The sequence below is a fragment of the Synchiropus splendidus genome, chromosome 3, assembly GCF_027744825.2.
Source record: "Synchiropus splendidus isolate RoL2022-P1 chromosome 3, RoL_Sspl_1.0, whole genome shotgun sequence".
In the NCBI taxonomy this organism is placed as follows: domain Eukaryota; kingdom Metazoa; phylum Chordata; class Actinopteri; order Syngnathiformes; family Callionymidae; genus Synchiropus; species Synchiropus splendidus.
Genome location: NC_071336.1, coordinates 8,754,391 through 8,775,418, shown reverse-complemented (window position 1 = coordinate 8,775,418; position 21,028 = coordinate 8,754,391). Strand labels below are relative to the sequence as shown.

The 21,028-nt window shown below is 41.0% G+C and overlaps 2 protein-coding genes across 6 annotated transcripts in view; both read left to right on the top strand.

Annotated features, from left to right (window-relative positions):
• nat16 (N-acetyltransferase 16) overlaps positions 1 to 7,565 on the top strand; it is a 30,205-nt gene extending 22,640 nt beyond the window's left edge. For all 4 annotated transcript variants that reach the window (XM_053858845.1, XM_053858844.1, XM_053858846.1 and 1 more), the window contains one exon: positions 317 to 7,565. In XM_053858845.1, the coding sequence (XP_053714820.1) occupies positions 317 to 545 (229 nt within the window). In that variant the 3' untranslated portion in view covers positions 546 to 7,565. The remainder of the gene's footprint in view (positions 1 to 316) is intronic.
• A 1,232-nt stretch (positions 7,566 to 8,797) lies between these two features.
• Positions 8,798 to 20,363, top strand: acox3 (acyl-CoA oxidase 3, pristanoyl). Of its 2 annotated transcripts, none has more exons than XM_053861004.1 (19): positions 8,798 to 8,930; positions 9,834 to 9,992; positions 10,630 to 10,727; positions 11,191 to 11,320; positions 11,767 to 11,841; positions 12,296 to 12,385; positions 12,459 to 12,602; positions 13,279 to 13,367; positions 13,984 to 14,080; positions 15,338 to 15,520; positions 15,596 to 15,718; positions 15,839 to 15,959; positions 16,042 to 16,164; positions 16,236 to 16,346; positions 16,511 to 16,626; positions 18,222 to 18,396; positions 18,458 to 18,525; positions 19,291 to 19,377; positions 19,587 to 20,363. In XM_053861004.1, exons 2-19 carry the CDS (start codon positions 9,873 to 9,875, stop codon positions 19,704 to 19,706), a joined length of 2,070 nt encoding a protein of 689 aa, XP_053716979.1. In that variant the 5' UTR covers positions 8,798 to 8,930; positions 9,834 to 9,872; the 3' UTR covers positions 19,707 to 20,363. The 2 variants fall into 2 exon arrangements, with proteins under 2 accessions (XP_053716979.1, XP_053716978.1); XM_053861003.1 differs by having other exon boundaries at positions 16,233 to 16,346.
• The last annotated feature ends 665 nt before the right edge of the window (positions 20,364 to 21,028 follow it).

Below are 21,028 nucleotides of genomic sequence, written 5' to 3'. Positions count from 1 at the left end.
TATTTAAATAACAAGTTGCCAAGAGTTAGATTTATTAATGGAAATATTGCTGTGTCTATGTGGGAAAAATAAATCTTGAGCATTTAATTCCCCCGAACAATAAGAAATATGAAGTTAAAAAGAAATATCCCATGAGGTTTAGCGATTCAGCCTAACCTGTATTTGTTCTGTTTTGATGTGTTAACTAAAATGACAAAGAGTACACAGAATAATTTATCAAATTGTAGAATTTCCCTTGAATTTCATTTGATCCTGTCAGGTAGGACCTTGCCACTGTGTTGCCTGTTAACTAATCAGAAGTCCTGTCTTCATCTAGGTATTATCTGAACATCGACATGTTTGGTAAGAGCCTGGACCTGGTGAGGCAGCAGTTTGTGTGCCACCTCCAGCGCCACACCAACGCCTTGAATGGCTATGTGATGTGCCAGATGTTCCTGGAGCCCGCGCTGTGGAGGGACATGGCTGACTTCTGCCAGAAGATCCTGAGGGTGGAGCTAGTGAAAGAATATGCTGAGCAATGCGTGGTGGAGTCAGACGTCATTTAGTGGCGGCTGGTGGAGGGAGGCACGTGTCCGAGTGACAGGGAAGAAGAGAAGGCGAGTGGGTAGAGGAAGCGGAATGGACACAGCTCAATTTTACTTAAACCGAAATATATAGCAAGCTTCTAGCCTCAGGAGACAGAAACCAAGCAAACATCGATACTAACTCTTTTGAGAAAAGAAGAACTGACAATGTTAAGATAGATTTTAAGTCAAGATACTATTTTAAATTTCACAGTAGTAGGTACTTAATTTTGAATACGCTTGATCATCATGTTTAGAGTGACTGCTTAATGTTTCATTGGAAGAATAATTTAAATCAGTGGTCAGGAAGTGTAGCTGTGTAGTGAACCAAAAGAAAATCATCTAATCAGATCCCATGCTGAAATTCTTTCGATGTTCTTAACCTGCGACAATTCATTCAATTGAATTTGACTCATATCCTGGTTAACATCTAACTTTGCTCTCGGAAGTTCGACCCACTCCTTGTGGACCTTCCTATGCTGTGGCCATTCCTAAAAACACTTCAAACCACCTCAGAAAAACAACCATCTAATGACCATAGAGTTGGACTTTGTTAAGCAGAACTTCAATCCGGGTTGAATTGCATGTATATGGTATGACTTCAGAAATGCTGTGTTAAGGTGGTGAGCCTGCTGGGGATGCCGGTGTAGCAGATGTAACTCAGAAACCGAAAGGTGGAACACGCCTTTTTGAATGGAAATTTGAAGTGCCCCAGGTGGCTTCTCAAACATACACCCTTCTGTAAATACATGACTTTTTGTGACGTGAACAAGCTAAGCTGGGTTACGAAAACTGCACAACACTGAAGGCACTTTAAATTATCATAAATGAAATTGAAGGAAGCGTCAAAGATCAAATATAACCCCAGTGCTCTAACTCTGGTGGGTACTTTTCAGCAAGCGATCATCAACTGCAAAAAACAACAAACATGTCGTCGAAACAAACATTTTCTTCTGTTGCAGTCGAGCTTACGTCTTCACGTTTCGTCTGTCTTTTTCTGAAATTCAATTGTAAATATATATATGTGTGTGTGTTTGTCACTAATTTGATACTTTCACTGTAACTTAGCAAAGCTTAAAGACTAACTTCTAATTCTGACACTAAAATCCAGGCTTTATTTTAGATGACTAAGAGCATAATGCCAAACTCATTGCTAATGCTTGAAAAGGGTAGAATGTGTTACAGTGCGGCACTACTGGCTTCAGCTTATGCAAGGAGAGGAAGTGGGATGAAAATAAAAACATAAGGTTTTAGGTTTACTTATCAGCTTTGCGCGTAAGCCGTGATGAAAAACATTTCCTTTTGTGAGAAGTAGATCAGTTCGAGGAGACTATTTCAAAGTTGACTGAAGAGCTTCTTATACCATGGTGCAGAATAGAGAAATGTCTGCCACATTGAAAAGACACTGGACATAACATGGACACGCACTGATCATCAGAGAAATAGCTTATGTAAAGTATTAGCACACCAATGAAGCGTGCAGTAGATGAGATGTTTTCTTACTTCTGAGTTGCGTTTTTAACTCAGTAGTGCTAAGGCATGTTAAAATAAAAACAAAACATTACCTCACTAAGAAGTGGCATTCCAGGCAAATATGCCCTGTAGAATTTATGATAGATTTTGAGGAATATTCTCAAAATAAATTGGCAGCTAATTTCAACTCATTTTCTTGACAGGGAATCTACAGCTTACAATGCGAAGTCCCCTCCGCAGTGCAGCGTAGCTGAACGGATGGCAGTTCAGTCTTTCAACCTCATCCGATTATCGGAATTCACCAGTGGCACACCTTGTTTTTCGGGGTCAGAAATCAGAATAAACCCGTAACACAGACTTCAGCATGTTAGAGGATAATAGTGTTACTCTTGGTTAGCCATGGTAGAAGTGTCACTGGAGCCAGTCTCAGCTGTCAGCCTGTCCTGAACAGAACCCGCCGTGGGGCAGGACGGGCAAACACTCTCCACAGAAGACCTTCTCAGAGTGTCTGGAAGTTGTTCTCCAGATCACAATACTAAGTCAAGTGAGATAATTACCTGACGTGGGTCGTATATGCAGTGATTTTTATATCAAACATTGACACAATTATGCAGTAACATGGACTTTAAGATCCATAAGACTTAGTGTGTGTCTAATGACAGCTGTTATTGCATCAGAGGTCATGACCTTGGCTCATCTGAAGAAAGCAGAAAATGATTTCCTCTATAAGTTTCACCAACAGGCGGAAAACTTGCTCGTACAGTAAAGAACCACCAGTCGCCATGTCACCACCGCAGGGCTGGGCCATGGTTTAAGCACAAATCTCTACAAATAATTATTTGGATGACTTTAAAAAAATCAATCTCTTGAATATCCCCCAACCCTAGCGAGAGATTTTATGGCAGGACCAACAGTGTTGCATACAGGATTCTGTATGTGGCGGAGATCTCTATTGGGCCCTATGATATTTAAACAACATCCTAAGAGCATTCATAGCACACAGATTTTTTACACTCACTGAACCTCCCTTTAAAAATCCATATAGAGGGACCATTAGTCTGAGCAGAACATGAACATCTTTCTGGAGAACACCTCAGTTTATAAAGATGTATTGAACCTCCCTGTTGCCTTGACCGCCATTTATCTTGACGTTGACCATCGTCTTCTTCTGGTATGCAATTTTTTATGGTTGAGGATACAAGGGCCTATTTTTGAAAAAAAAAGATAAACGATGAGGCAAATTGTTTATTTTTATTTTACTCTTATATTTATTTTAAACACGAGGAACTAAATAAAGTGGCCACAATCCTCGACATCACCCAGGGAGCATAACTAAGGAGGAAGACGCTTATGTTTTTGACCCTTACGTTTGTAACCAAAGAAAGTCACCGCTCATAGAAACCAATGCCCTATGATTTGCTGCCAGGAGTTAATGTTAGGATATCAAAGGCCGGATTGGTCTTGGGTGTTGTTATATTTTTATGATCTGTACATAACAGTATTTTCTGCTTTAGTTGTTATACAAAGTCACTGCTTTATGACCCCTAAATAACCCACTCGTTGATCGATAACATGAGTGAGTGTGAACTTGTTTCCAGCAGGCCAGTACAAGTTCTGATTTTAGAGTGAAGCAAGCTCTTTTGACAGAGCTAGCCCAAACTGGATCTGATAAATAGTGTTCAGTATGTACAGTATATCATCTGCTCGGTGTTAGTTGCTCAGTTACTGTCAAAATTGAGGCTGGAGTGAAAAATCAATTTATATTCTACTATTCTCCTAAAATAGACGTTTAGTGTTTGTTGCTATTAAATGTTAGATTGAAATAAACATTACTTTCTTAAAAATTCAAGCGAAAAACAAGTCGAAAAGCCGTTATTAATTGTATATCAGTCGTCCAGTAACTGACCAGTCCTAAGCAGCTCTCACGAATATTTCTCCCTCCGGGAATGAGCTGAACGTCAAGGAGTGACATCAGCTTCCAGACAGAAGCCCAACACCTCAAACTAGTTTCTGGACAAACTATAGCTCATCGCTCAGCTCTGTTCTCAGTGTCCTGAAGACAAAACATGTACAACTGACTCATTGTTAGGTGGGTCATTTAGAGGCCATAAGGCAGTGATGTTGTGATGAATATGAACAGTCATATGAGTCATGTTCTGGGCTGCCTTCTGTTCCGAAGAAATAAAGGCCTTTATCCAGCGATGGAGAAATGTACGCGCACACAGTTAGCTCACTCGCTAAGGTATTCCAACATTTTCCTCATGATCAAATACACCCGGTGTAAGGTTTCACTATGTGTGATGTAATGTGTGAATGCCCCAGAAGGTTGCGATCACCCAAAAACCTTCATTATCACTGGTCTCAACAGAAAAACAAGGGAGTTGGCATATTTGCTTCACTTGCTTTTCACTTCAAAAGTTTTTCTTTAAGACAACAGTAAAAGTCACCATCTGACTTAACTCCTTCCTACCATTCCTGTCACTTCTTAAAATCTTAAGTTTATTTTTTTTTTACTTTTACCGCTAAAATGATAAATAAACAACAAACATTCCATTAGTCGTGGACTCTGTTGGGCAATGTGGCAGTTACATTGATTCATGTTTACACTAGAATTTAAATGATTCAATAACAATATTCATATCGGTAGAATATTTTTTTTGCGTTTTATCCCATTGACTTGCATCAAATGACGTCTCAAGAAATGGTGAAGCTTTCTGTGCTCACAGTGCAGCTAAATGTTGAATGTACTCCACACTCTTACTTACTTTTACAAGATTTCCATTTTATTATGATTTCGTATTCTGTTATTATCTAATAGCCACTGAGACCCCTTAAGTTGTTTGTTCTTCATCTTCCGCATCTTTATTATTATTCATGAAGATGGCAGTTTAAACTCCTGAATGCCTTATCTCCTTAATCTACCATTAACAATTTAGCAACATCCCACTTAGAGGATTACAGCATGTAGTCTGTTGAGCAAACATGACTTTGATAGCTAGAAGAAGTCAGAAGACAACGTGGAAAAATTCTCACATAAGTAACACCCAAGTCTTGTACAATCGTCTCTGGGATCAAGCTAAAACAGATATCTTGATTAAAAATGGTGTAGAACTTGAGGTTTTCCATTTTAAAAAGGGATCATATGGTATTCCTGGTCCTTGGCAAAAGTTAAGTAACCACTCTTATATACCCAAAAGTTGTTATCAGAGCCGACACCTCTCTGCTGCCCTCAGGCACAATAGTATCAAAAGTCCTTCTGTAAATACGCAGAGTGAAAATCTTGTCCGATGTGACAAACCGAGAATGTCATGCGGTCTGTGACTATCTTGACATCTTAGGGTCAGTCAGAACCACTGCTCATTAATAAGCAAGATCTGAGGTGTTGCTTTAACTTTCTGGCGTGTTGTTGGTGTGGCCCTTCAAAATATAGTACACGATGGATTTACTGTAATAATGTTTGCGTTCAGGGAGTGGCGCTAAACTTACCACCATCACCTCTGTTGACACTAACCTAGTGAAAATGGCATTAACATGACAAAGTTTGGCATTATTGTCTGGAAAAGCTCACCAGTGTATTTGGTGATGAGGAAAATAACTAGTTCTCATGACAAAAACAAAAAGAAAAACATTCTAGTCGTGTCTCGAAGTCGGACTCCTGTCCGTCTGTGAAATTCAGTTCTTCACTCTATGCTTTAAGCACATGGGGAAAGCTTACAGAAGTGCCAAATATCAGGACTATTGAACCACTATTTTCAAATGAATGAGAGTATTTTCATCAAAGGAAATTTCAAATCATTTCTGTTCAATTTAGTGTGTTTATTTTCTCATCCCCGCAGCTCACAAAATGGTGATGTCATCTTTTTTCCAGCTTTGATGAAATATTTTTTATTTTTTAGATTTGGGATACTTCCAGCACTTTGTTAGAAAGAAAAAAAGTATACTTAGTATACGATGCTGACTCATTGTGCTGCAAACTCTAGAAGCATTATAGGTTTAAGTAATATATTAATGTATGTTTATGGATTACTGTACAAGCCATTGTGTTAGTGGGTAAACGCAGCATGCACTTTAGTTGTCTTTGGCAATAACAGACAAGCGTCCCATCTCCTGTAAAGTAGCATCAGTGACTCCCAATGTTCTTTGTGTGTTTCACAAACAAGCGTTTTAGTTTACGAGTAGTCATTCTCTCTGTTGGGCTGATGGTGTTTGGACAGAGCTTGAAAATATTTTACAAGGGTTGTACCTGTCACATTACGAAGGCATCAAGACTATATTTTATTCTTGCATACTAATTACGAGACTAACAGAGAAGTTGAAATGTTAGCAAAGCTGGTTTTGGTTGGGTTAAGTCTTGAGCTGAGAAAATATACGTAGTTGTAGTTTTTAAATTCATTTATCTGTGTATTTCCATTTTATAAAACCTTTTATTTTTCCATTGCCTATAAGAAGTTATGTCCTTTTTACTCTCCTACAATAATCTGACTGCTGTAGTTCCCTCGGAGACCAACCTTACATGTGAAGTTTAACTAACGTCGCTGGTGTTCGTACTCACCAGTCCAGGTATAGGCAACATCCACACTAGCGGGTTTTCGCGTTGAATCTTTAGGCCATATTTTTGGCCCATCTACATTAAAAGATAATCCCTTTTTGCTTAGGTAAATGTTGACTTCCTGATGAGATATATTGCAATTTTCTACGACTAGAAAAACAGCTTCAGAGCTGTGAGTAAACTTTTTGCTCTCGCTGGAACCTCATGTCATCTGTGGGCCAGCTGTGACATTTTTTTCAACGTGTTCATGTGAGATAATTAGTGTGTAATGCCGATATCGCTTTGAAAACTAACTAGTGTGGAAGTAGCCAACTAAATGTGTAGACTTCATCAACCTTCTCATTGGGGTATAAACTCGTGGATGCAAAACCTTTATCTCTGTACATTAAATCTTTCTCTGTGCTTGATATGTAGTGACTGCTTCATCTTGGCTTTATTGATAATGCCTTGGACCTCTCCGTGGAGGGACATGAACAAACCTTCCTCATTTATTGTGTCACAAGTAAAGAAAAGTAACATGTCTCTGTTTTCTTTCATTTTATTTTGTCTTCTTTGGAGGAAATAGTTCAACATTTTTCAAACCACAATCTTGGCTTTAGTCAGTTATGTCAAATTTAACTCTCTGTGCCTTACAAATGATAAGAATTGCGTCTGGAATATATACAATATGTGGCTCAAGCAACTGTCTCAGCATTGCCCCACTCAGGTGAGTTGAAGCATTTCAATTAGACTGTGCTCCCCACAGGTATGTTTTGACATCCACTTCTCTCTAATGGCACAGATGAGTTGAAACCCAGCATCTACCTCAAAATAAAACAAAGTATATGTATTATTTATTTGACTTTGAATAGAGACCTCCAGAAATATATGCAACCACGCTTCAAAACCATCTGTGAATGGGCAGTTTCAAGGTGACCAAATGTAACAAGGTTTTGTACTGACTTATTGACTGAATTAAATACTCTTGTATCTTAAGGAAATTAGGGTGCCTCAGTCTCTCTTGTTTATAGCTCAGGGTGTATGTCAGGAGTGGAGAGCGTTCTGAATGTGTCGTCAACATCCGTGTGAAAATGTTGAACTATTTATCACGATTTCAACACCAACGCAAGATGTGCAAAAACTATTTTGAACATTACCTTCACTCTCCCAAATGGCTGAGTTTTGATGAACAGTCCTGGCATTACAAACGTTCACAGATGAACCAACCCAATGTGGTATGTACGCTTTCACTGGTAAAAACATCTAAAGGAAGGAGTAGTTGGGATAAATACTTACCACATTTGTTACTCATCTGACATATGTTATACACACAGTGTTAACACAGTGTTAATCATCTGTATTTTCTGATCGGCTCTATCACGACCAGGTGGAAAGAAATGAATCAGTCATATTTCATCCGTCCTCTTCCTATTATGATCCACTGCAAAGGTTTAGCGATAAATATTATAGTGATTAAATGATCAAACCAGAGCCTCTTGTTAGTGGTCTAGATATCAACCCCGTTATAGAGCAATGGCTGGAGGCGCTCCACATTTTGGTTCACTTTTAGTTTTACTATTATAGTGCAATCCCACCAGTCATACTCCTGAGGTCAGTCCTCTCTGCCAACCAGCTGTGAAAGACGGAAAAAACAGGTGAGACTCCAGAACCGGAGGGCTTCACTCTCCACGACCGGACAGAGCTTCACCAAGACGAAGGCTAAAGGAACTGATATTCACAGTTGGAAAAACATGGGGGGACAGGAGGCAGTGGTAGCAGTACTATGGTCTTCCTTTTCACGACGTTTACTGCAGACTTTACCAACAAAACTGCTTGCTTTGGTTCCACTTAAAGTTCCCAACTATGAGACAAATGACGACATCGCCTGCACTCTGTTTAGTTTGAGACAGTTAAGACGCCAATGCTGAAATACTAATGAGAGTGAAAGTCGCACTATAATGTTTGTTGCGTTTTATGATGATGATGAGGCCAAAACATGAAACGAATTATGGAAACGGACGCTGACAGTTATGTAATTTGACAGGTTACGCTTCTGTTTACAATCATTAACATACGTAAAGAATGATGTTTTCAAAATAAAAGCACACGCCCTCACGATTGCTTTTATGTTTACCCTTTAAGGCTGAACCACAGCTTCTTTCATACAGTAGCGGAATAAGCGTTTTTAAAAGGGGAAACATGACATAAACATGCGACGCCGATAGCATGTGGATGAAAACATGACAGTGAGGCTTTTACGCTGAAGGTGTAAAACGGAAGTTGTATTCTCCTGGCGGAACAAAAACAGTGACGCCAGTCTTCCCCACCTCAGCTTCCAGGCAACCATCGCGTGGAGGAACTACAAGGTAAGAAACGTATAATTCACTTCTGTCACACCTCTGCTAAGGCTCTACTCTTAGCTATTCAGTTGCAGCTAATAGATTCAGCTTAATATCGAACAAAACAAGTTCGTGTGACGGCTTGCTGCGTTCAATGAACTCTGCCCCAGATTGATACACAACTGCACTACAAAGGTTAACTGGAGTGTCATCCGTACTCACCTGTGACCGCGGAGTATTTCGTGTGCAATAAGTATGTTGATATATTGTTACGATCCTCTCCATGTCAGAGTTAGTGTTCTTAAACATAAAGCTATTTTTAAAGGCAATTATTTTTTTTATGAAATGACTAATAAATATTCTGCCTGGATTTATAAAATCTAACTGTTTCATCTTTATTTTGTTCAAATAGCAGGATTAATAATATGTAAATAACTGTGTATGTATATATATATATATATATATATATATATATATATATATATATATATATATATATATATATATATATATATATATATATATATGTTGGCAGTTTCTGACAAGTTTGTGAGTTGGCCAAACCAAGCGTTTGGCCCTTTTGGTGTATTATTGTACTTCAGGTTATTTCCTCTGTGCCAACGTTTCCGAAATGGTTGAAGGTTTATTTATGTGACCTGTAAAGCTACTTGCCTTGGCTCATTATTTTGTTGAATTTATGTGTCAAAATGCATGAAAACATTTTTTTGGAAACTTAACACTGGTTCTGCGGACCAAAATTGGGAGAAAAAAAACATGCATGCAAATATTTACCAATCAAGCTCTTGGTTAAGTTTTAATGATGTAACCTCAAGTGTGTTGACTGAAAGTATTTGTTTATATTGCACACAGTTCACTTGTGCTCCCTTTCCTTCAGGGCTATGATTAATTGAGTTAAAATGTTTGTTGCAGCATCTTCCTCTGAGTGTCCTGAACTCTGCTGACTAGAAGATGGCGCACCTGATGGAAGACCTCCCAAGCGGCCCATTGGACGTTTACCGGAAGAAAGCCTCCTTCAACTGGAAAGAAATGGCTGTCTTCTTAGATGGAGAGGAAATCCTAGAATTCAAGGTCCATGTCGATTAAAATCAAGATATGATCCTTTGGTTTGATGTGACGTGATATCGTGCTAATTTGATAAATGAGGTGTCCAGGTTGTTTGCACCTCTTTTGAATCAAGAGGAGCAGCTGCTGAAGCGTTCAACAGGACTCAACAAGTGGTCCAGACAGCGAATGCAACACCCTCACATCATTATTCTTAAATGTTTTCACGTTGTGTTGCCAACTGAATTTAGTTTCAACACATTTGTGTTGGTTTTGTAGTCATTTAAGACCAAGTTGAATTTATTGTTTTTTTTCTATTTGTCCAACCCAAATGAGTAGAGCAGGGTTTGAGTTGCTGAGTGCAAATTAGTGGTGTTTATTTGCAACTGAATTTTGCCAATTTAATTAAGCTTCTAATAATATTTGCAAGAGGCGGAACTCAAATTGTTTGGCGCTTCATGAGTTCAAGTGGAAGATTGTATTTTGAAATACATTTTTCTTGAAGTGTCCAAGCAAATCAGCACTTCAACACATCAAAAATACAAATGGATCTATTGCTTTACCCTGGTCAGAAGCATGCAGTTATGAGAAACTGTCTCCGTCCAATATGAGGCAGATCTTCTACCTTCAATGACTTCTCAACATTTTGCTATTGTTCTTGCAGAATCATGTGTACAACACGTTGGCGAACGATCCTCTGTTTTCCCGAACACCTGGTGAAGACGTTTCATTTGAGAAAATTCGTGAACTGACCTTCCTCAGGTATCCCTTCACACAAGATCCACCTCTTGCATCGTCCCTGTCCTTGTACAGAAGTAAATTCATGATTAAAGCGCGTCTTGAGTGAAGATGTCGGCACTCATTTCTGGACCACGGAGCAAGTCTTCATATTTTCGGCACTCTTTTTCTTCTGCCCTTCTGTCTGCTCTTCACAACTGTCACACTATATAATGTGGCCCTTAAGGAAATGTAGTTGCCCACCCCTGGTCTACAAGAAAGGGTTTCGTGAGTCAGCTGAGGTGAGAGTGTGGGCCAGGGATCTGCTCATGTGAGAGACAAAAGTGAAGTGGACCTGAGGACAGTAGCGAATACATTCAGCAGCTTCTTGCTGTGTTTTAGTTTCCCCATGAATGTGTTAGAAAAATGATGCAATGGAAAAGTGACTTAGAGAGGAACCATTGTGTTTGAAAATCAGTCACTTAAACTTGGATTTAATATTCCACAGGATGAAGCGGCTCTTCTGCTACAACTTCATTCCCAAAGGCGAGATAAATCCTGCAAAGTACTCCACCCTTAACAACGTTTTAGCCATGTACGACCCCTCACTCTCAGCCAAGTTCTTCCTCAGTGTTGGGGTGAGTATCCCTCACTGTGTGGTGAAAGACTTTTTCATCTGTCTGCAGCCATTTGCCCATGGTGTTTGGAGGGAAGTTGAAACAAGTAGACAGGTTGAAAAAACATTTTGCAAAGCTTGCCAGCTTCAGAGTGAATCTAGTGTAGTTCACTGTATAATTACGGTACTCCTGCTCCAGGTGGGTTGTCTTACCATGAGTCAGCGAGTGTTACATATGCACATCTTTGCAGGTGCTGGATTTTAGTTGGCCAGCTTCTGCTTGTGTGTGCTGCTCAGTATTTGCAGTTTCCTTCCCGAGAGATAATTGACTAGTAGATTACCCATAGTTATCCTCATCTTTTTTTGCACCTTGTAGCTTTCACGGCAACATTTCTAGCATCAAATGCACGTGAGCACAGATTCTTCTTCTTTATGGCTGCTGCCTCGTGAAACATGTTTCTGCTGCAGATGTTTGGAGCGAATGTTGCCTCTTCTGGATCAGAGCGACACCTCAGATATGTGGACGAGATAAACGACATGACTGTAAGTGTTTTGACACAGCCCCATGCTGCCCATACTTTCACTTCACCTGTTCTTATTTTGGCTCAGCAAGTCGGCCTCCTCCATCTTAGCCTATCTGGTGCATCCTCCCTGGCCACTCCTCTGCTCTTCATGTCCTCCTTTGTCACTTCCATGAACCTCTCTGATGCTCACCTTTTATTCTTCATTCTGCCACCACTATGCCGGACATTCTTTGGTCAATATGTTCCATATCTTTCCTGTCCACCAAACTGTTTCTCCTCAGGTCCTTCCTAGTCACTCCCAATAAAAACCTGGGCATCTTGAACTCTGATTCTTCTAACTCTGCTTGCTGTCTCTGTATCACCGCTACTGTCATCCCTCAATGTCAACATGCCCTTCTCAGATGTGGACCACACAAACATTAAATCTGCATTTCAACTTGTGAAAAGATGAAAATTAATCTGTGCTCTGTCAGATATTTGGCTGCTTTGGGCTGACTGAGCTGAGTCATGGCAGCAACACCAGGGCGTTGAGGACCACGGCCACGTATGACCCAGCCACACAGGTCCAGCCAGCCACTCAGCTCTGTGCTGTCTCAAGGATGCTTCACTTAGTAACAGAGTCCATCTATATTATAGGAGTTTGTCATCCACTCCCCAGATTTTGAGGCGGCAAAGTTTTGGGTAGGCAATCTGGGGAAGACTGCCACCCACATGCAGCTGTTTGCTCAGCTCTACACGCCTGACAAGGTCTGTCACGGCCTTCACATGTTCATCGTGCCGGTACGTATCTGCACACAATCCTGACAGCTGCTGACATATTGAACTGAAGTAAGGTCTAAGAGCTTGAATGGCAAAAATAGCATGTTCATGTGAATGGTTTTGTAGTAAGTAAAACATGATGAATGATGTATAGATGCATAGCTCTGTCTTTTAACAGACAGTATTTGACTTCTTTCCTTCAGTACAAGTTTTTATCTTTACTTTAAATAAGGTACAAATCTGGCTTTTACCAGGCACGCCTGGTCAAACCATCATTCGGTGTGAGATTAAATGTCTGTTTGACAAAATAGAGTGGCTGAGGTCGACAGGTTTAAAAGACCCTTCTGTCACCTTGGAGTCTGTTCCTTATCTGTGAGAAGACGATCGTATTAACAGATGTTCTTCTGGCATGTGACTGACATCCACTTAGAAATACAGTTTATGGGGTATTGTTTTGTGGTTTGGCTTCTTTTACGCCAATATATATGCTCCATGGATTCAGTTTGTCTCATCTCGATGGGCTCAGCTTTCAGAGATTGGAACCCACGACCTTTTATACCAAAGTCAGCCAGCACACTTTTTGTGCTAGCTAAAATCAGTTTGTCTGTGTAGTAGTTGACAAAAATGTTTTTTTTTTTACAATTATAAGGTGAGAATGTTTGGTTAAATGTGACAACACCATAACATTTTAATTCAGGTGAGAGATCCAAAAACCTTGTTGGCTCTGCCCGGAGTTCTGGTTGGAGATATGGGCCCAAAAATAGGCTACAATGGAATGGATAATGGGTGAGTAATGGGCGTTTATTACTAAAGGCGATAACTGGCTTTCGGTACGTTTCGGAAGTTTGTGTTACTTTCACTCATCTAATAGCTCGGTTTTGCCACAAGGGTGCGCCACAGATACAGTTTAGTCCTGACATGGGGATGTGAAAAAAACAAGGTTGAAGTAATAATAGTCCTGAAATCTTGAAAAGGATTTGATACATGTCGGTATATGTTTAGCAAGGGCGTTGAGGATAATATATGTAACTCAGCCTTTGGTTAAGAGATACAAAAAATGCATATTTAAAAAAAACATTTTATATTTAAAAACAATGCTTACAATGATGCATATTTTACTCACTCTTTACTTTTTAGCTGTTGGAAACCAATATTCTACAATAATATTTGTCCTCACTGGTCATTTGAGGTCATTCTTCTGACAGTTAGACTGTGCTCCTCACAGCCACCAATGGGGCGACCTGCCAATGATCTTATCTTCAACTGAGATTTTTTTTTTTTATTTGGCCATATGTCATGGTTCAGCTTCCTTTTAGAAAATGGGCCTTTTACTGTTGTAAAGATCAACAACTTGTCTGTGACACAATGTTTTTCGCTTTCTAATTCTCATGTCATCGACCAGGTTTGTCATGTTTGACAATGTGAGGATTCCACGGGAAAATCTGTTGAACCGGACCGGAGATGTCACCCCTGACGGTCAATATGTTTCTCCTTTCAAGGTGAGAAAACATTTCTGAAGACAGGAAAAGTTGTGCAGTATAAAGTGCATGAGAATGTTTAGGACCATCAAATGTTTGCTTTTGTTTTCAACCTCATCCGCACAAATTGTGGCCCAGCTGAACATATTTGTTTTAAATGTAACCCAAGCAGCTTTGCAATTGAGTTCCCTGTTTAAAGATGGTGCTCGACTCCAAGCCGCTGTGGTCAGCTTTTAACAGTGACCAAGAAGTATCTGGGTTACTAGGCTTTATTCAGGCGAAGAGGGCTTGAACTTTGCAGTAGGAATTTCAAACTGAACGGACAGTTTGTGTCTGTAATGACTCTAAATAAAGTGTGGGTGACCGTTGGTCAATAAGTTGCAAGCTTTTGGACTCTAAACATCCGTTTGCCTTCATCTAATCACTTGAACATTTTGTTTGCACTTGGACTTAATGCGGTGTCCAAGTGCAAATGTTCGAGGGCGGACGACCAGCACATGTTGAAGAGGCCGCTGTCCTCACATCCTCATACCAGCTTCTCATAACAGCTACCACACATGTAAACAGGCTCTCAGGGTCCAAATTCATACAAGCTCAGCGAGCAAGATGATTGATGTAGAAAAAGTGCAGACCTGGAAAATTCCATTGTAGCTCTCAGGAGAGGTGTCAGTAGTATACAATGCTCTGGACAAGCTGACAAAACATGGTGATAGAGAGGGAAACAAATAAAATCACAAGGGTTTTGGATATAAATTAATTAAGAAATGTGAAAAGTCGATATAGATTTGTATTAAATATATTACATTTATATATATTACATTTGAATCATAGTCGCAGTACACCAAAGGAAAGTTCTTTTAAGCTTTGATTTGCACTATTTTGTTTTGACTTTATGCAATTCATAATTTGAGGATGAGGCTGGACACTTAAACAGTAGGCTTAGATTAGATTCAATTAGACTGAACAGATAAATCAGATGCGCGTCTTCAGGAGTCCCACTGTTACATGAATAGCGGCTCTGCTAAATGATCAGCCTCCATATATCCACATTATCTTCATCATACCTTCACGAGCGTCTTCTCTGCATAAACATGTTCACATAGTTATGTTGTGTCAGTTGCACTCAAATTACCTACTGGAGCTCTTCATTTTTGTCCCTCATATAACACTGTGGATGTGGCTGTATTCCACCTGTCCTTATGGCGTTTCCTGCTCATGTTTCCAACGTGACAGTTATGTTCTATGCATCCATGCATCATTTGTTTGCTCATCTTCCAGGACCCCAACAAGCGTTTCGGGGCATCCCTTGGAGCCTTGTCCGGCGGCCGTGTCAGCATCACCAAGATGAGTCTAAATAACCTCAACATGGGTCTCTGCGTGGCCATCCGCTTCTCTGCCACCAGGAGACAGTTTGGACCCACTGACAAGGAGGAGATTCCCGTGTTGGAGTATCAGCTACAGGTTTGACCGGGTCATTTACTATCAGGCCTCTGTATATTGAGTATTAATGTCTCTGTTTTATGTTTTGTTGCCTAGCAATGGCGTCTTCTTCCTTACCTTGCTGCGTCATACGCTGTTCACCATCTCTGCGAGTTCATCTTCCAGAGCTACGTTGAGTTCCAGATGGGACAGATGATGAGGGATAATGGCGACAGACAAGTGAGCACGTTTTCAATCAGGTTGCAGCACGTATTCTGGAGACATTTTAGCGAGGAATGTTTTGTCTGGGACAAACTCAGATTCTGGAGCGACGTGAATGAGCTCATGTTTGTATTTCAGGCAGATCTTGGCCGAGAGATTCATGCCCTCTCCTGTTCCTGTAAGCCGCTGTCATCCTGGTTGGCTCAGAGGGGCATCCAGGAGTGCAGGGAGGCGTGCGGAGGTCACGGCTATTTGGCTAGTGAGTCCCAGCCTTCTCGTGACTAAATCCTGAGACTGTTACTCATGTTTTCGTCATCTGAAACCAAATTTCTTCCTCTCAGTGAGCCGCCTCGGTGAATTTCGGAATGACAACGACCCGAGCTGCACATATGAGGGAGACAACAATGTGCTGCTTCAGCAAACCAGCAACTACCTGCTCGGCGTCATAGAGGCTAAGAAGCGCAGTCAGTCAATTGAAGCCTGCTCTGAAACTATGACTTGCGTTCCTCCCTGACTGTACTGTTAATTACAGAAGGTGGTCGGATCGAGTCCCCGCTTCACACTGTTGATTTTCTGGACGATTTCCACAAAATCGTTGGCACCAAATTCACTGCAAAAACAGCAGAAGAATGCATGGACCCTGCAGGTACAACACCACTGAGCTTATAGTTGGTGACATGAACTATTGAAATATGCCAGTAAGTCATGTGACCACGTGATGAGGACCGGTCAGAACTGAATCACCAACATTCAGTTCTTCACATGGAAAAGTTGACCTTCGTGACTCATTTATTTGTTGTGTGTGTCTAGTTTCTCTGGCTGCCTACAAGTGGCTCTTGTGTTACCTGCTGGAGGAGAGTGGGAAGAGACTGGCGCAGCAGAGGAGAGAGTGCAGCACTGAGTTTGAGGCTCGTAACAACAGTATGGTGAGATGACCACTCTCAATGCTGTGCTTTCTGTCTTGTTTACAGAACAGGAAAAAACATTGGTCGTAGAGGGCCAAACACAAGTAGAGCAGAACACCCAAAGAACAACCCAAAACATCCTCATTCAAAATAAAACAAAGCTTGCATATAATTCACTTTATTTTGTAATGGGACCACGTTTTTGAAAGACATATGATGCTGCTTGCAGGTCTCTGGGTCAGACATCTCACCTTTTCATCATTTCAATCATGGATTTATAATTGTTTGGAAAGATAGTGTGACAAGATATGTTACGTTGCCCTTGAGAAAGTCTGTTCCCGGTGTGTAGCTTCTCATGACTGCTGCTAGTTGTTTGAGAAACATGAACTCTATATCAAGCATGTGATCTGTCGGTCATTAGCGCCTGCACGAAGCTTCGTTTGACGTTCATACGCTCCGTCATGAGACCAGACCCGCACGGCACATTTTGTCCAGAGTCATCTGGTTTGTGTTACGAGTCACGGAGGCTCGATGCTTCAGCTTTTGGGTGTGTGTCGTGATTCTGGGAAGTGAGTCACTGGACTCAGCGATGTGAATATTTTCAAAGCATTAATATCACCGACGCCCTCCCTGATGACGTATGATAGCTCTCTGCAGAATAGCACACTAACCTCCACGTAAATGTGATGGTTTCACTGTCATTTCTGTGATAATACCCAGCAGTGATGTCGATCAACACACTTTACCTCCTAATGTATGTTGACAACTGCAGCTTGTTTCATTGTTCACTACAAAAATGGGTAGAGAGACCAAGAGAGACCATTGTGTGGCTATAACTCTGATCCTAGTTTCAGGATTAGTTTGGTGTAATGTGTTTTAACGTCTGCATGATATTTCTGTGATGGGTGGCGCTCCTGACTCTTGATATTGACTTCATCTCCAGGACGTGTTTTACATGGATTATTAGTCTAACACTTTTCAAACAAAAGGAACTAAGCACTGTGTTCTTTGCAGATGCAATTAATATATTAATAATTGTTTTATTAAATCAGATTGTTAATCTCAACTGCGGATACCTAATCTGCTTAACGTTTTTTTGCCGTCACATATATGTCTCTTTTAGCAGTGTCTCATAAATTGTATTGTATTTTCTGCTGATGGACTCTTCATGACTTCATGAATACTTTTCTGCTACATGTTAGTGTGCGGCGCAGGCTCATAGGAGACGAGAAGAGTGTCTTGAGCGCTCACACACAACCAAACTGGTCCACTCATAGCCACAAATATGCATGTTTTGTTGAGACTTTGATGACTAACAAGGAATAAGAGGGTGGATTGGTTTGTTGGAGATTGATGGTTGGATATTCACTTGTGACAAACCATTGTGAAATTACAGATGGCTGGATGAGTTCAGATAGATAACAAGACCGTTGAAAGTGTTTGGAAGGAGATGATGGTGATAACTGAGGAACGAACAGGTTGGATGGTTAACAGTGGTTAAAGTATACTAGTTTTACTCTAGTAGAGTTTTTGTGTGTTGTGGCATTATTTGATAACCACCTGACAGAGTGTTAGCCTTGAGCAGGGACCATACCTAAGTAGGTGTGTATTTCCAGGTGTACTACTGCCGCTCAGTGTCGCTGGCCTACATCGAGCACGAGTGCTTGCGCAGGTTTGACGATGCAGTCAGAGCTGAGAGCACACCAGCAGGTCTCAAGCCGGTTCTCCGAAGAATGTGCGCTCTGTACGGCCTGTGGAGCCTCAGTAACCACATGGCGACACTGTACCAGGGTAAGAAGTCCATCCTCACATGCACTTTGGAGGACTCTGACCTCCTGTTACCTTTACACAGGTGACTACTTCAGAGGGAAGCAGCCGGCCCAGTTAATTCAGACGACCATTCTGGATCTCTGCTCTCAGGTAAGTTGGCTCCAAACACTCTGTGCTTTTGATTCTGTTCGGTGCCGAAACATTTCTTTCCCTCATTTGGGGTCCTGAGTTAATCCAGAGCTAACATAACTCACACAAAGGATTTCTTCATACGCCTGAGCCCCGATTTCCCAACTGAATGAATCGCAGGCCTCTCCTGACCTCCGGTCAGAGCTGCAGGCTTGAGTCACCGTCTTTGGCCTCAGAATGACCCCGCTATTTATTTTCCATGGACTGTAACTCCACTGGAGCTTTAATTGGGATTTTTCCTGCCTGGAATGGGATGGAAAGTTCAGGGATCACTTTTTGTAATAACACTTGCCAAGTGAAGTGAGAGAGCTACGTGGATCTATCTATCTATCTGTCTGTCTGTCTGTCTGTCTGTCTGTCTGTCTGTCTGTCTGTCTGTCTGTCTGTCTGTCTGTCTGTCTGTCTGTCTGTCTGTCTGTCTGTCTGTCTGTCTGTCTATCTATCTATCTATCTATCTATCTATCTATCTATCTATCTGTCTGTCTGTCTGTCTGTCTGTCTGTCTGTCTGTCTGTCTGTCTGTCTGTCTGTCTGTCTGTCTGTCTGTCTGTCTGTCTGTCTGTCTGTCTGTCTGTCTGTCTACGGCGTATCTATCGATCTATCCATCTATCCTTTTGCTCCCAGTTCATTTCAACAACAGCGTCAGTTACACTATGCTGTGTGGTGCAGGCTACTAACATTGACTGATCAACGGCACTGCATTTCTAACCCAGCTTTTCCTTTCAGCTGAAGGATGATTCGGTGGCACTGGTGGACAGTATTGCGCCTCCTGATTTTGTCCTCAACTCTGCTCTTGGCAAAGCTGACGGGCAGGTGAGACCAGCGCAGTGACCATGACACCGACAGGAACACACAGTCCCAACCGATAGTCTACTCTGACAACTATTGTTGTTTGTTTTGGTAAATTTTAAGCTACACGCCACCATGTCAGCCCAGTTCCTAATTTGATGAAGATGATGAGCTAGAATTGCCATGATGATGAAGATGATGATGGTACTGATGAAGAACATTTTCCATTGCAGCTCTACAAGAATATCTGGTCGACAATGATGCAGGCTCCACATGCGCTGGAGCGCGTCACCTGGTGGCAGGAGTTCTGCTCCAACAAACCTGTGGTTGGATCACCAAGCTCCAAACTCTAACAGCCTCTGTCAGGGATGAGTATATGACTATAACTGGGAAAACTAATGTTGTAGTGACCAGAGCACGACACCTCACCGCCTGATTCAAAACAACCTTCTCTTCAATGTTTCAATTTCACTTCTTGTTCTGGTCGTCTCACCAATCACTTCCCTCCTATTTTCACCTCATACATTCACCACTTGTATCGTTCCATGTCAGCAACAGCCTTTTTTCAAGTGCCATACGAATATTGAGCTAGAAAATATTTCATTTCTCCGTCGCTGTCCATCTTTCAAAACACGAGCAACTAAACATAACGTATATTGATAGACAGTTCTTCTATTTGGTATGTTTGCTCACAACTTTTTACAGTTAGTTGTATTTCTATAACTTCTCCCACTGCTGACGTAAACTTACTGATGGAAATTTGCATCCTGTGGTACATGTATAGGAATGTAGTCCCATAAAAGTATAATCAGAGATTCTTTTTCACCCAGTGACTCCAACCATAATGTTCATCAACTTATTCTTCAGATACCGCATATGCAGTAACTCTGGTTTTTCAAGCCTGGACCTTGTTGCCTTCCTGTGATGTGACAATGTGGACATACTGATCAGTTGTCTGTAATAACTCTGTAATGACTTCAAATCAAGAGACCTATATATTAATAAAATATTTTGCTCAATTATAGTTTGTCATTTTTGGTTTTTGAATGGAAAAAGATTTCAGCAATAATGTCTTTTGGGAAGCTGTTTAATCGGGGAAAAAATGCCTTCACAAAAAAAAATAAAATAACGAATCACGAAATAAAAATGTACAGTGCTTCAGAATTTCTCTTTATTGACTACAGAAGGTAAATCTATCCAATTTCACTGTGGATGGAGCCGGAGTCGTTCCCCCTCTCACATATGCAAGATGAAACACTGCTGATGTGGCATGCGAAGGATCGGATCTGCGGCTGCTTCGCACCAGCTGATGTTAATCTGCAGTTCAAGCGAGGACACAGTCTCAGTTTCCTGTCATTAATAACTTCACTCAAGTTACAGTACACTCAGCGATCTTGCTAGTTTTCTTTCATTAAGTCTTGAATCCAAAGTGCGACCTACTTTTTCTTATCGTTTGAGTTCACAGCAAGTCCATTCGGTCTGAGGAGGAAGTGTGTGTGTGTGTTCCGAGGTTTCACAATACGGTAGTTCCTAACCTCATTCCCTCGCTGCAGAACTTCCTTCTCCTCACACAAGAGTCGGCCTAACACAGAATATTGTACAGCATCATGACCTATGACATGTCTAGACTGTGTGTACAACTGTGGACAGAGAGGCTACTGGAGTCTGTCCTCAT